General features: G+C 41.1%; 1 protein-coding gene across 1 annotated transcript in view; it reads right to left on the reverse strand.

Moving 5' to 3' along the window:
- The window catches only part of AK9 (adenylate kinase 9), a 194,894-nt gene that overhangs the window by 29,258 nt on the left and 149,405 nt on the right, over window positions 1–16,231 (reverse strand). The window contains exons 30-31 of the mRNA XM_058307272.2: window positions 9,282–9,491; window positions 8,713–8,931 (exon numbers count right to left, since the gene is read on the reverse strand). Of these exons, the coding sequence (XP_058163255.1) occupies window positions 8,713–8,931; window positions 9,282–9,491 (429 nt within the window). The remainder of the gene's footprint in view (window positions 1–8,712; window positions 8,932–9,281; window positions 9,492–16,231) is intronic.

The following is a 16,231-nucleotide window of genomic DNA, read 5'->3' on the forward strand; positions in this document are numbered from 1 at the left end:
TCTGCCCATACTTCAGGCACATCTTCAAAGGGGAGCTGCATGGCCATGGATTGGCCAGTCTCACTGAGGCAAAACAGTCTCCATTCCTTCTGCAGAGGAAGGGTTAGCTCTACTTTCAGAGGGTCTTGTGGCCCCACTGTCAGTGTGGATTGCCCTGTGGCATCAAAGGTAATTTGAGCCTGCAGTTTAGACAGCAGGTCTCGACCCAGGAGGGGGACTGGGCACTCTGGAAGATAAAGGAATTCATGACCTCCTTTCCCCCAATGTTACAGGTCCTGGCTTGAAGGAAGGGCCGTTGGGTACTTTTGCCATTTGCCCCTACAATAGTGGCTTGTCTTTTTGATAGAGGCCCAACTGGCTTGGTCATTACAGAATGTTGAGCCCCAGTGTCAACCATCATATGTATGGTGTGGCCCCCAATTTGGACTCCGACCATAGGCTGCGCGGGGCCAAGAGAATAGGAGCCCAGTCTGTCCTAATAATCTCTATCAGAGTCCTCCATTCCTGCCAGCCCAATGATCTGATCTGCAGGGTTTTTTCCTCAACCTCTTTGGACCCAGCGTTTGGGTTGTGATGCCCCACTGGCTTTTCTGGCTAATGTTTTGGCTGCAGAGGCCGGGTCAAGTGGCCAGCTGGGACACTCTTGCTTCCAATGCCCATCCTCTTTGCAGTATGCACACTGATTTCGCCCTAGACGTGGGCCTCTCCCTCTCCTTGGGGCTGGGGCTTGCCAGGTTACTTTCCTTGACACAGGAATGGATTTTTCCACAATTGCCACTGCTAGAAGATCTGCCTTTTTTTTCATTTTTCTATTTTCTTCCCTTCTTGTTTCTACATCACGGTTGACATAGACCTTAGTAGCTACTTCCATGAGCTGAGAGACATTCATTCCAGCAAACCCATCCAATTTCTGCAGCTTTCTTTGAATGTCAGTCTGTGATTGGGCAACAAATGCTGCATTGACCATTGTTTAGATCTCTGGAGTGTCTGGGTTAAAGGGCGTGTATACACGAAACGCTTCGCACAGTCTCTCATAGAATTGAGCAGGACTCTCATCCAGAACCTGTAGAATCTGACTGGTCTTTGCCATATTCACTGCCTTGTGGCTCCCCGCCTTGAATCCTTCAACTAAGGCCTTAAGGAATGTCTCTAGTTGGTTGAGCCTGTTGGCGCTATTTGGATCCTGCAGGGGTCCTCCTCTGGGAACTGCAAGCGGGCATATTGATCACTGTCCAAAGTTCCCTCAGATGGGTGCTCTCTAAGCCAGGTTAGTGCTCCCTGTGTGACACGCATTCTATCCTCAAAGTTCAATAAAGTCATTATAAGTTGTTTACAATCAGCCCAGGTGGGTTTGTGGGTCTGTATGATGGACTGGAAAAGGTCTGTCATGGCCTGAGGCTTCTCCAAGAATGATGGGGTTGTGGCTTTTCCAATTAAAGAGATCCATTGTCATAAAGAGCTGATAGATGAATGTCCGGTTTCCCCCCTGAACCTGGCCATCTGCATCGTAAAAGACTGGGGTCCACATCTGCAGGGGTGGAATTTATGATGAGCTGGCGGTAAGTATGAACACAAAGAAGAGATAAAATGGGGGTAAAGGGTTGCCTTTGGGTGGGGCTTTGCGGGTTTGAGGGGGGCTGGGGATGGGCGGATGGGTAATATTGCCCAAAAGTGGGGGGAGGGAGGGGTAGCATACGAACATAGGAGAGTGTCAGGTGTTGGTCGAGAGTAAAATGCTGAGAAAATCGTATCAAAATATAATTAAGAGGGTTGCCTGTTTAGGATGCTCGGAGGGGAAGGTCGGATGCGAGACGGGCTCCTGGGGAATGTCTGAATGCTCATTTTGCCAGAGTGGGTGGCACCATTGGGTAGAGACCCAAGTAATGAGAGTGGGGGTGGACCCACATCCTGGGGAGGACTAATGCCATCAGATAGAGGGAACTGTATCTCTCGAGAGAAAGGGTGGCTCCCAGGGCATTGGGGTAGTTGAGCAAATTAGGCCCTGAACACTGTTGCAAGTATCTCTGGACGGGGCTCCTCGGGAAATGGAGGTTGGCTGTCGCTGTGGGCACCAAGGGGATGGGAAATGGATGTTAAATGTGTGGAACCAAAGTAAATGTGGGGTAAGGGAGGAGTTTCACGAGAGTACACAAGGATGGATATAAAACATGTAATATTACACCATAAACATATAGGGGACGACAGACTAATAAAGTAAACCACAATGTAAAACATAGGATAACTAAAAATTTAGAAAACTGTATATCCTAAAGTATGGAACACAATGTAAGCACGGACGTCACCTTGTTTGAAAGCTATTGTCTCAGAGTTGTACATCACTTTAAGTAAATATGATATGAATAAGTTATAAGAATATCGCTGTGGAAGGGAAAAGGTTTAATGGTAGATGTGGGGGAGTACTGTATATTGTATATATGAATTACTGTGGACTAGGGCTCTTGTGAAGAGAAGTTCAATAATTAGGGAAAAAAAAAAAAAGAAAAAGATAGGATGTAGAATTTTTCCAAGTCAACACGTATTCAATATCTAACCTTTAAACCCATTGCTATACGCCATTTTACTAGTAAGGGAACCTGACATTATATTGGGCTTCAATTTTCAGGAAGTTTTGGATCACAGAGTGGTTCAACAATGGCAGCGGAGGAATACTGGTATAGGATACTATCGACAGGTGATATATGGCTGACAGGGAGCTGTACAGGGCATATGTCCAGGGTGCATGGTAATGTTTGGATATACTCATAGTGGCAACAATTAAAAACTACAGCTGGGGGGGTACTGAGTTCCTGGCCGGAGGTGCTCTGTCGTGGTCCCTAGGGGAACAGCGGCAATCCCCCAAGTGCAATGGTAAGGACCAGGAAGGAATGAGGGCCCAACAGGGAGAGCATGATACTTATGACTATGCTTGTGAGCCTATATGCCTGAAATAAGAACAAGGCCTAGAGCAGCACTGTACCTGGGAATTTCCTCCTGATAGCCTTCGTGTTACTCAAATGTGGCCAATCTCGAAGCCAAACTCAGCATGTAGATGCAATGCCTTCCCCCCAGCGTGGGACATGACACCTGGGGATGAGCCTCCCTGGCACCGAGGGATCACTACCAAACACCAGCTGAAGATGGAACTAGAAAATGACCTTGAATTAAAGATTCAATGCGGATCAGCAGAATATCCCTGTCTACATATAATAACATGACCTTAAAATGCTGTTTGACCTAATGTAAGGGGGAAATGGAAAGCAGAAATGAGTTTATATGGCTACGAGTCTCTAAAAAAGAGTCTGGAGGCTGTCAGAAGGATTGCCCCTGTGCACAGCTGAGCAGAGTCTGGGAGACAGATGGAGTGGATGCAATCCCCAGGTGTTGGTTCCTTTGAGAGCTAAAGAGACCCACGGGTTCTATGGTCATGGCAGACGGGGTTCACTGCCATGTCAGATGGCCCTTCTTTGGAGCTGGTGTTTCTGTGTGATGGAACTGGACTCAGATGGGATCTCTTTTCATAAGACTTTCATCCTACTTTACTGGAATTTTGTAGTTGGTGTTGGGGTTTAAGATATATTTAGGGGATTTGAATCTCTGGACCGACAATTAGGATAGCCAGGCCCTGAGCGTCAACAGACTCCAGCTCCTACAATCTGATTTATTGGACTCATCTCACTCAGCTAAGATGGAGTTGAAGAAGGACAACCACCACACCATGGAGCCTAGAGTGCCTACAACTGAAAGCAGGAGGATTGCATCCAGTATCTATGTGGAATCTGAGCTTCCTCCTGACATAGAGGTGCAACAGACACAACCAATCCAAGGCCCACAGAGAAAAGGTGGCATTGGAATGGGAAAAGTGGACATGGTGGCTGATGGATATGGGGAATGGCAGGAAGAGATGAGATGTGGAGGCGCCTTTGGGACTTGGAGTTGCCCTAGATGGTGCTTCAGGGGCAATCACCAGACATTGTAAATCCTCCCAGGGCCCACTGGATGGAATGTGGGAGAGTATGGGCCATGATGTGGACCATTGACCATGAGGTGCAGAGATGCCCAGAGATGTACTTACCAAATGCAATGGATGTGTCATGATGAAGGGAGTGAGTGTTGCTGGGGGGGGGAGTGGTGGGGTGGGAGTGGTGGGGTTGAATGGGACCTCATATAATTTTTTTTAATGTAATATTTTTACAAAATCAATAAAAAATTAAAACAAAACAAAACAAAACAAAAAAACCTCAGGAAAGCATAAGAAAAAAAAAAAAGACTGGGGTCCAGGCTTCATGGAGAGGTAGCTGAAAGGCAGCCTTTCTCTCTGCTCGCTCTGCCCCTGGGGTTCCCTGTGGTTTGTGTTGCCCCTCTCAGCATCTCCTTCCTGACTGACGGGCAGCGCTGCAGCGGCGTTGCCAGGAGCAACCGGCTGTAAAAGCAGCTGGTCCACATTTTCCCTTGTGGGAGGTGCCAAAGACTGCTGTGGAGACGGTACAAGCTGCTGTGGGGATGGCATAGGGCTCCCAGGTGCAGATGGCAATAAAGGCAACTGCGGGGTTGGTATAGGTGCCCTCTCTGACGGCGATAAGAGCAGCGGCGGGGATGGTGTGGGTGTCGCACTTCCCCACGTGGATGACAACAACAGGGCACTGCTTAGGGAGACTAGCTCATTTTCATTCCTTAGTACTGCCAAGGTGGGAGTCATCACATAAGGCGGCGGAAATTTGTGTTCATATGGCCCTTCTAAAACGGGCGGATCGGCGGTGGATTTGGGGTGCACTTTCTCTGGGCCCTTTGCAGGGTGATTGTTTGGTCTGGTCCCTGGGATGGCACTCCTCGGTTTCTGTATTAAGCAAATTCTAGCTTCCTTAGTCACGCACTTCCCTAACCAAGGTGGGTTTTGGCTTACAGTGTTTTCCCAAGCATCGATGTAGGGGAATTGGTCTGGATGCCCTGGATTTCCAGTTACTGCATCGTGGACTTTACGGATGATCTGGGGATCCAAAGTGCCCTCCTGGGGCCAGCCCACACTGAAAGTTGACCATTCTAATTCTCAAAGCATCCTAAGCTTTCCTGGCTGAAACCTTATGCTGTATACATCTTCATGGAAGACTGTAACCTCTTTCTGGACTCAAATGGGGTGTCTAGGGGCGCCCAGGGTTGGGTTTCGCCAGGGCCCTTCCAGCCTCCTCGGAGACGTCTGGGAGGGGCAAACAACTGTTGCCGCCTCTGACCTTCTCAGCACCATCCCAGACGAGCCCCCAAAATGTTGTAGACAAGTGGGGTGTGCGCGGTATTGAAGGCCAGGACACGAGAACCCTGAGAAGGAAGTTGGTTTATTTTGACCTGCCGGACTCGGCGGACTCTTGTCCTAATAATAACCGAGCCCCAATAGCATTTTTCGGTCCCTTTTATACAGAGGTTTAAGATCAGGGAGACAAAGGGTGATGGTATGCAAACGGATCTCTGGTTAGTTTCTTCAGTGTTTGATCTGAGTATCAGATAGGTTATTTCCTCCAGGTGAGTTGCATATTCCCCACATTCCAAGCCAGCTTGGATTTAGCATAGCTTCCACATTCCATCTGGATGCAACCTTGAATAGACCTTCAGCCTTGCATCCTTTCTGAACATTCAAAGACTGTAGGGCCTATATTACTCATTTGGACTTTTTGGGGACTAGGTACACTTGGAAACAATTTTGAATTTACGCACAGGCTATATCATTAACCACAATGCTTATCCACCTTTGGGTTCACTATGTTATTTAGTCCCTAGATCATTCTCTAGCTTTCTTTCAATTTACACTTACATCCCTAAACTACCCTTTTCAGCCACAATCATATTTATAAACCCTTACCAATAACCTTTTGACTACAACCACATGAGACCCTGAGCTAAAACCTCCCAGCTAACCAACTCTCGAATTCCTGTGTGATAATAAATGTTTGTTGTTTTAAGCCACTAAGATTTGGATTAATTTGTTCCACAATAGATTATACAATATATTAAGCTACATTAAACATCACAGTATTTAGAATGAAAGAGTAGTTCTTGCTCAACTGTGAGTTACTAAGACCACCCAGAAAACTGTATTCAGCCCTTTTAAGGAGTATAAGCTCACTGGAGTGAGTTCAAGAGAAGGGACTAGGATTTTCAGAGACTTGGGGCTATTTTGTTTTTGAGAAGTGAAAACTAAAAACAGATATGAAAGCTATCTTTAACTACCTGAAGGTTTTCCTGCGGAGGAAGTTCTATGCTCCTATATTTAGGGAGTAGACAATAAAGCGGAATTTAAAAGGGCAGAAATTATGCTCAATATAAAAAAAACTTTTAAGTGATAAAACTGTTTAAAGATTGGATGGGGGAGGGGCTGAGGAGGAGGTTCTCTGTTAGAGGTGGAATGAATGTTATAGAAAAGTTTTGTAGAAGTGACTCAGGCTTGGATTGAGTGGTTGGCCGAGGAGACCTGAAAGCTCTTAAAATCCTGAAATCCCAACAACCATATGTGAAATATGAATATGGGTAAAATTGCATATATTAGACCATTTTTCTTTGAAGCTGAACAAATGTACGTTTTGGTTTTTTTTAAAGATTTATTTTTTATTTATTTCTCTCCCCTTCCCCCCTGTTGTCTGCTGTGGGTCCATTCACTGTGTGTTCTTCTGCATCCGCTTATATTATCAGGCGGCACTGGGAAACTGCATCTCTTTTTGTTGCATCATCTTGCTGTGTCAGCACTCCGTGTGTGTGGCGCCACTCCTGGGTGGGCTGCGCTTTTTTCATGCAGGGTGGCTCTCCTTGCAGGGTGCACTCCTTGCACTTGGGGCACCCCTACACTGCCCCAGTGTGGCACAGCACTCCTTGTGTGTGGCAGCACCGCACATGGACCAGCTTACCACATGGGTCAGGAGGCCTTGGGGATCAAACTCTGGACCCTCCATATGGTAGGCAGACGCTCTATCAGTTGAGCCACATCCACTTCCCCAAATGTATGTTAATACTGCAAAATGTTAATATTAGGGAAAAAACCCATTATGCTAAGTGAAAGAAACCAGACACAAAGTATTATATATTATATGGTTCCGTTTATATAAAATGTAAATATAGATCAATTTATAAAGATGAAATTAGATTAGTGGTTATATAGGGCTGGGGAAGGAATGCTAAGGGGTGTGGAGTTTTTCTTTTTGGAATAATGAAATTGTTCTAAAATGTTTTGTGGTGATTAATGCACAACATTGTGATTATACTAAAAGTCATTGATTATACACTTTGGATAAATTGTGGGTATGTGAATACATCTCAATAAAACTGATTAATAAATAAATAAATAGTTGTGAAAGAATAGCCAGAAATAACAGCTATGTACAGCAGGGGAAACAGAGAGAGATTGAGAGGTGAAGTTTCTTATTTGTTTGTTTGTCTGTTTTTTGTTTATTGTTATTATTATTGAAATAATGAAGAAGTTCTAATAATGATTCAAGTGATAAATGCATAACTATGTGATTATACCAAATACCATCGATTGTACACTTTGGATGAATTGTATGCTTTATAAATATGTATCAATAAAATTGATTTGTTTTAAAAAACCTCCTGAGATTCTATTCTTATAACTGCTCAATGTCTTTCCTTTCTAGCAGAAGCAGGCCCTAAACCATATACGCTCACTCCTCTGCTCTCACCCTTCCAGTGTCATCCTGTTGCACTTTGAAACCCATTCCTTTGGCTCATGGGATTTGGGCCCTGCTTCTCTTTTCAACATCATCTCATACCGTACTCCACCTCACTCAAACTCCATCCTCACTGACCTTTTTTTCTGTTCCTAAGAGGTGTCAAGTTTACTCCTGCAAGAAAGCTTTCACTCTTACCATTATGTTTGCCTGGAGTACTCTTATCATCCCAGCCTCTCCTTGGCTGGGGTCTCCTGAGTGTTCTTCTACAGCCTCTGTCCCAGTAGCTACTATATTACACTCTTCTATTGTCTCTATAGCATTTATCACTATCTGATAAGACCCTATTTGTTTGCTACTTATTTATTGCCTATTCTTCCTCCCCACCCAAACTGCAATAGAATCTCCATGACAGAAGGAACCTTGACTCTTTAGCTCATTACTCCCTTCCCCAGAGACTGGAAAAGTGGCTGGCATGTTCTTGATTAAGATTTGTGGAAAACCTTCCAACATTTGAAGTCATTGAATTCTAACTGGATTATATCTTTTTCCATTCTGCATAAAAACACAGTACTTAGAAATAAGTCTATGAACATAAATCATTAATAACACCATTTTGCCCAGTGTTTTTCACACTTTTCAGAGGACTTTATCACTCTTCTATCTGATCACAAAGACGTGGTGACATCATTCTATCTTTAAAGGCAAGGAAGCAGAATCAAAGAGGTTAAACGACTCAGCTAAGTTTAGACAGCAAGTTAGTAGTGGAGCTCAGCTCTCTAGATTTCCAGTCTGATAATATTTCCACCACCATCTTCTACCACAAAGCGAAAACCAAGTTGCAATTATGTTATTTTTACAGAAACAGATGAACGAAATTAAATCCTTCAACTTCCCCTACTTCAGAAAGGCAAAACACCCAAATATTTTATAGCCAGTGAAGAATATTGTACAATGCTTACAAATTTTGAAATTATCTACTTTTCCCTAGAATACTTTTCTTTTTTAAAGAAATAACATGGTTTTCAGATGCATTTGCTGACATTACCTTTACAGGATCCCAGTAGCCAAAAGAGCTCAGATACTTGTAGGTAAAGCTGAGCATTTTCTGAGCAAGGTGTGACGCTATTGGATAACATTTCTCAAAAATGCTTGCACGATTTTCCACCAGTGGTTTCACTTTCATGTTCAACATATATTGTACAATGTGGATTTTTCGAGCTCCATTGATGAGAATTACTGGTATCAAAGCCTTCTCAAATTCATCCTGATCGGTGAAAGCATAAAATAGAATATATTTAGCAGGAAGAAGGCTGGTATTCAGTCACAACACACAGACATGGCTGGTGACTGCCTACCTCATTCTAGAGAACAAAGATTTTTCAGCTTTCAAGTGGCTGTGTGCTGGCAGCCAAAACCTCTGACCCTGTCTGGCTTCCATGTTAGCTTTGATTTATTAACTTATTTTCATGATCTTAAGTGGTGCTGACAAAAGCGAATAACAGCCCAGAAATATACATTTAGATAAAAAGAAACTAAGGTATAAACCAAACTTTTTTTTGGTTTCAATTTTAAATAGGACTTTTTTGAATTATAAAAGATAATGAAAAGAATAACCTGTACTGTTTGTAAGTTATTCATATCTGCTTCAAATTTGTCTCCCAGCTCACTTCTTAGGCGATCCATAGCATCTATTTCCTGTTCATCTTCCTCGCTCATCTCTTCTTCATCTTTTGGAAACTCTTCTTCGAGGATGTTTTCAATATTATCATCTTCATCTTCTTCAGGCTCTTCCTCACTAATTTCTTCATCTTCTTTACCAGTAGCCTGAGAAAGAAAAGATTCACTTTTGCCATACATATAAAACATGTAGCAAATGACATTGTTAATATTTTGTATAACTGGATGTTGGTTGCTATGACATGACAAAATTCAACTAGTAACACAGCAAAATTTTCAATATCTGACACCCAGAAATTTAATACCTTCAAGAGTCCAACACCTTAGGGATCACATAAGTAAATAAGTAGACAAAGATATTAAATGTTACTTATATCCATGGTTGTCAGAATGTTACAAGATTTTGATGGTTTTCAGTAACAATATTTAATGCAATTTAAAGAGTATTAAAGACTTATTAGCCATGTGGACAAGATCAGTTTCCTCATCTGTAAATAGGAATAATAAAAGTACCTACCTTACTGGGTTACTGGAAGGATTAAATTAGTTAATACATAGAAAACCCTTAACAGTGTCCTCCATATGGGAAGCATGTCAATGACTGCTGTGGTTGCTATTATTCTGCTATTATAGTTATTATATAAAGCGCTGTACTAACATGACAGTACATGCCCTCTAGGAGATTACATCCCTCAGAGGAAACAAAAATACTTAACAAATAATTATTCAAGACCAAGCCAGAATACTGGTACTAAACTGTGTTATATACGCTTTAAGTGCTTTAATTCAGTTTGCCCCTATTGCTCTGGCTGCACCCTCTTCTCCCTCGAGTATTCCTTGCCTCAGTTGGAATTAAATTATACAAGTTTAAAAAGAAATTAATTTTCTGTTTTAAAGATATAAAATTATACAGCATTAAACAGGGTAAAAAGTGAAAATTTTCCTTCATTCCCATCCTTGTTTCTTCTCTCCTACTGAGAGGTAATTTTGGTTAGCAGTTTAGCTGGGCTCCTTTCAGGTGTTTTCCCACATATATCTAACTATATTTTATTTTAAACACAAATAAGTTAATTTTATATATTATCTAAAACTTACTTTAAAAAAAAGCTACTTAGCAATATATATACATTTGTCTCCATTTTAGAACAGATATTTCATGTGTTTTTACCAACTATGTAGTATTTCACAGTATTCAGTTTATTTAACCCTTCTATTAATAACTAAAAAAGTTTGCTTTTTTTCCTCTCTAGAAACAGTTTAGGAAGTAACCAAATAAACAGTAAAAGACAGCTACTTTGATATTTAGTTCCACTGATGGTTACTGCTGTAACTCTTAAAAATAAAAAAAGAAAGGTTATCTTCCCTTTATTCCTATATTAACTTGGATTTACTGCTAGTGATGATGAGAAATTTAGCTAACTTACATTACTCCTCTTCTCTCTCTCCTCTTCCTTTCTCCAGTTTTAATCATGTTTTTATTCTCAATTCTTCAGTTGAGTGCCTATCACTTTAAATATTATCCCCAAATCTCTATTTATTGAGTTATTATCTTTAGACATGTCTTGATTCTCCACAATTCAAGAGAACACCCTTACTCTTCCTTCCACTATTCCTTCTCTTCAGTTTCCAAATTTTTGTCTCCAATATATTGTATTTACTTTTTAATTTTGTAAATGTAGTTTAGTATTTGGTGCTTTGAGTAGAATTAACTAAAAATTGAAACTAAATGAACAATATTTTATTGATTCTGAAAATGGAACTCAAATAAATAGTACCTGCTATATTTTAATAATTATTCAACTTTTATGGACTTCTGCTGCAGATAGTGACACTTGGGTTGCAGTCCTACATCAAGAAACCTATAGCATTCTAAGAAAATCCTTCAAGTATCAATGGTCAAACAGGCTATTTTTCCTTATTACTTAAAACCATGCAGCATTTTAACTTGCCCCATATTTGGATAATTCTTCCCTCATACTTCTCCCCTACCCCTGCATTTCTGTTTTTGGAGGTGGCGCAGAAGAAGCATTATTCACCATATTATTAGAATCGTCGAACTTATCATATATTAAATTGGCTTTGTTTTTTTTTCCTTAAGGAAGGACACATGAAAGGTGTTTTTGTTATTGTTGTTGTTGTTGTTTTGAGTTTTTTCTCTATTAAAGAAGTTGTGGGTTTACAGAACAATCATGCATAAGCTATAGGATTCCCATATGCCATCCCACCATCAACACGTTGCATTTGGTATAGAAAATTTGTTACAATTGATAGCACATTTTTACATTTTATAACTATACTATTAATTCAAGTCCATGGTTTAACTTAGGTTTCACTGTGTAGTGGATTTTGTTTTTTAATTTTGTTCTGTTACCACCTACACAATCTAACATTTCCCCTTTGTCAATTGCATTCACAATGTTGTGCTACCATCAACACCATCCATTACCAAAACATTTCTATCATTTCAAAAAGGAACCCCACACATTTTAAGGCTTAATTTCCCATTTCCTATCCTCACCCCATCCCCTGGTAACCTGTATTCTAGATTCTTAATCTGTTAAGGTCTTTGATCTGTTTTGAGTTGATATTTGTATATGGTGTGAAGTCGAGAATCCTCCTCCTCCTCCTCTTTTTTTTCTTTCCGCAAACGTAGCTCCAGTTTTCCCAGCACCATTTTCCCAGCTGTCAATAGTTTAAGATACGATTCTTTCCCAATTAAGTGGTCTTTGCCACCTTGTCAAAAATCAGTTGGCCATAAATGTGAGGTTTGATTTCTGAGCTCTCAATTCTATTCAATTGGTCTATATATCTGTCCTTGTGCCAGTATCATGCTGTTTTGATTATTGTGGCTTTATAATAAGTTTTAAGATCAGGAAGTATGAATTCTCTAACATCATTCTTTTTTTGATGGCTTTAGCTATGTGGGGTCTTTTACCCTTCCACATAAATTTGATGATTGGCTCTTTCATTTCTGCAAAGAAGGTTGTTGGAATTTTTTTATTGGGATTGCATTGAACCTATAAATTGCTTTGCACAGTATTAATGGTACATATTAATGATAGTCTTCCAATCCATGCACATGGAATACCATTCCATTTATTTAGGTATTCTTTAATTTCCTTTAGCAATGTTTGTAGTTTTCTGTGTACAAGTCCTTTATATTCTTGGTTAGATTTACTCCTAGATATTTGATTCTTTTAGTTGCTATTGTAAATGGCATTTTTTCCCCCCTTGATTTCTTCTTCTGACCATTGCTTGTATATAGAAACATAACCGCTTTTTGGGTGTTGGTATTTCTGGCTGGAGCAGCCAGAGTAAGAAGCCACAACTAGGACCATTGGACTGTGAGGGCCAACTCAGGAAATGAAAGAGCCAGAGAAGGGAACCCCAAATTCAGTTTACAAACAGTGTCCATATCTCTGGCCAGCTCCTGAACCATGCACATATGGGCAATTTGAGAACACTATGAACTGAGCTGCCATACATTGCAGGCATGACAGAGATTGCAGGTCTAATCTTACCACATTAGCTGCCTACTGAAATAAAAGCATCAGCCCTTTTTGGAGATAATAAACAGAAATCATAATCCCCACAACATAATATGCACATTTATAGAATATAATACAAAATTATTGAAAGAATTCTTTTTCTCAAGAGAAAAGATAACCATCAAATACCCATCCCAAGATGACCGAGTTTTTTGAATTATTGAACAAGAACTTTAAAGCAGTAAAGTAGATCTTTAAAGCAGTTAAGTAGATAATAACTATGACCTATGAGGAAAAAGGAAAATACACTCATAATGAAATATGAGGAAGGAAAGAGGAGATACAAAAATGAACGACTTTGCCCTCAGGACTTACGATACGTATCTTTGTTAAGTATTCACCTGGGCACAGTCTCTAACAATCCTGTTTACTTGCTCTCCTGGCTCCTTACCCTGCCTCTTCCTGTCTTTCCTTTTTCTGCACTTGATAGAAGAGACTCAGGTACGAGAGAATGAGTCAGTAAAAAGGAAATGAGAGAAGATTCTGGAGTGAGGAGTAAGAGTAGAAGCAAGTTCTTTGAAGAGTTAGGAGGTATGAAGTATAAGTCCATACAAAGGGACTGGACAGAATATTTTTCAGTCACATTCTAAGACTAAAATTCCACAAGATGGCGATGTGTTCCTGTGAAATTAATGTAAGTAGTCACATTAGGACATCCACGTGCTTTCTGCTGCTAAAAAATGTTTTATTTGCTGCTAAAAAGTCAGACAGTAAAGAGAAGGAATTTTGTTAAGGGCAAGAAAACAAACCTGGGGAGGGCTGTATCAGCGTGTAATTCCTTTATTAGTTTTTAAAAGGCGAGACATTTAGCTGCCTCTTCTGCACAAAGAGACAAATGATAATAAATCCTCTGGATCTATTAATGAAAGCAAGCTCCAGAGTGTATCTGGAGTCAGGATGGATTCAATTCAGGGTGTCTGGTTAACTGATGATGACAAACACAAAGTGGTCTCAGAGAAGCTACTTTTTATCTAATGTTTTTATTGTCGGAGGCAGTAGTAGCAGGACATATTTTATAGAATTTCCATAAAAGGGGCTGGGAAAAAAATCAATGCACAATTTTAAACTTTAATTAGTAAAAAATCTCAGGAGTTGTGTTTCAAAGCTTGTTTGTAAAAATTCATTGTACGGATACATAGCCAATTTTATAAAAATTAAATCCCAGGCCAACTAGCACACAAAATCCTCTTTACCCTACCAGATGGAAGGCTGAATCTTTGAATTAAAAAATGAGAAAACACACCATTCTAATATTATGCAAAAATTATAAATCAATAACATTTTAAATTTATCTTGAAAACTAATTCTTAAGAAAAGCAGATTTAATTAAAGAATAACAAAGAAGGGAAATATTAAATAGAGAAACTAAGTATTATTAATTTTTCACTTAACAATGAAAAAACTTAGGCTCAGAGAGGTTTGCATAACTTGTTCAATGTTAGGCAACAGAACAAATAACGATAAATTGAGTGCCTACTATGCATCAGCTCTATGCTAGGCACTGGGGATCCAGCAATGGACAAAATCAGTAAGAAATGGAGAGGACACCAGTTTAGGTCGGCTTGATCCCAAAATCTGGACTCCTTCTGTAATACACTGTTGAGATTTTGGAGGGAATCAATAGGGATAGCCAAGGGCTTAACTGTATTTGATCCCCAGGTAGGATGTCTGTCTTCTTGACCTAAGCATGAGCCCTGGAACACAGGTTCAGAACATGTTTGCTAAGGGAATGAGCACTAGTACGAGGCCAGAGACTTCTGTAAGTTTTGGTTATGGCTGATTCACCGGTGTCTGAAATGGTGTCAGACACATAGTGGGTGCCTAATTAATGTTTGTTGACTGGCTGATTGACTGAAGACCAAGACAAATAATGAGGAAGTGGGTGCTTGTTCCTCAGACGGTGCCATCACTTCCTCAGTTGAATGCTTTTAGATTTCCTTTTGGTTTAAATATTTCGTCAATGAAGCTTTGTGCTCACGAGAATGGTTGTGTTGTGTTGTTTCAGCAGCCCTTTGCATCCCAGTCCAACATATGCACACTAGGGTGATAGGTGGGGGCACTTGCAGCAAATTCTGTTTTCTGTTATCTTTTCTTCTTCTTGCATAGCTAACTTTTTTTTTTTATGAAGAGGAAGTTGTTTTTTTTAAAGATTTATTTATTTATATTTATTTATTTATTTCTCCCCCCCCCCCCCCCGCGGTTGTCTGTTCTCTGTGTCTATTCGCTGCGTGTTCTTCTTTGTCCGCTTCTGTTGTTGTCAGCGGCACGGGAATCCGTGTTTCTTTTTGTTGTGTCATCTTGTCGTGTCAGCTGTCCGTGTGTGCAGTGCCATTCCTGGGCAGGCTGCACTTTCTTTCGCGCTGGGCGGCTCTCCTTATGGGGCGCACTCCTTGCACGTGGGGCTCCCCTATGCAGGGACACCCCTGCGTGGCAGGGCACTCCTTGCGCGCATCAGCACTGCACGTGGGCCAGCTCCACACAGGTCAAGGAGGCCCGGGGTTTGAGCCGTGGACCTCCCATGTGGTAGACGGATGCCCTAACCACTGGGCCAACTCTGCTTCCCAGCTAACATTTTTATAGGTGGAAATAAGATTACATGAGGGTCAGCCTTGAAAAGATGTTATGACAGTACCTTAAGAGAGAAAGAAATGGGGGGTGCATATAGCTCAGTGGTTAAGCACTTGCTTCCCATGTACAAGGTCCTGGGTTCAATTCCTGGTACCTCCTAAAACTAAATAAATAAATGAGAGAAAGGAAAAGAGGAAGGCAGAGGCTATCCTCTTGTTTGCCTTGATGGTGGAGTAAAATTTGTAAGCTGTCTACATATAAGCCTCAGGCCTTTCTCAGAATTTGCTTTTCTAGTCACATGGTCACATGGACCTCTGTACCCTTGAGTTCCCTGGTTGTGGCATTTGTGTCCCTAGGGAATAACTCCTCACATAAACCAAATTCATGATCTTCAAGGTTTATCCTTTAAAAAACCCAAAACAGCAGATGAACAGAAGGAGTTGCACTGAGCATCCGGCATAGGTGCCTGACTCTGAGGACCTGCAGGACCTGCCTCCCCCTGCCCCGGCCTTTTTTTAAAAAGATTTGTTTATTCTTCCCTCGTTGTTTGCACTCACTGTCTGCTATTTGTGTCTGTCTGTTGTGTGCTCTCTGTGTTTGCTTGTCTTCTTTTAGGAGGCACCGGGAACCAAACTCCAGACCTCCTTTGTGGGAGGGAGGTGCTCAATTGCTTAAGCCACATCTGCTCTCTGACTTTTGTGCCTCTTGTTGTGTCTCTTTGTGTTTCCTTGTTGTGTCTCCTCATTGTGTCAGCTTGTCATGCCAGCCAGT

Source organism: Dasypus novemcinctus, chromosome 11 (assembly GCF_030445035.2).
Source record: "Dasypus novemcinctus isolate mDasNov1 chromosome 11, mDasNov1.1.hap2, whole genome shotgun sequence".
NCBI classification, from domain to species: domain Eukaryota; kingdom Metazoa; phylum Chordata; class Mammalia; order Cingulata; family Dasypodidae; genus Dasypus; species Dasypus novemcinctus.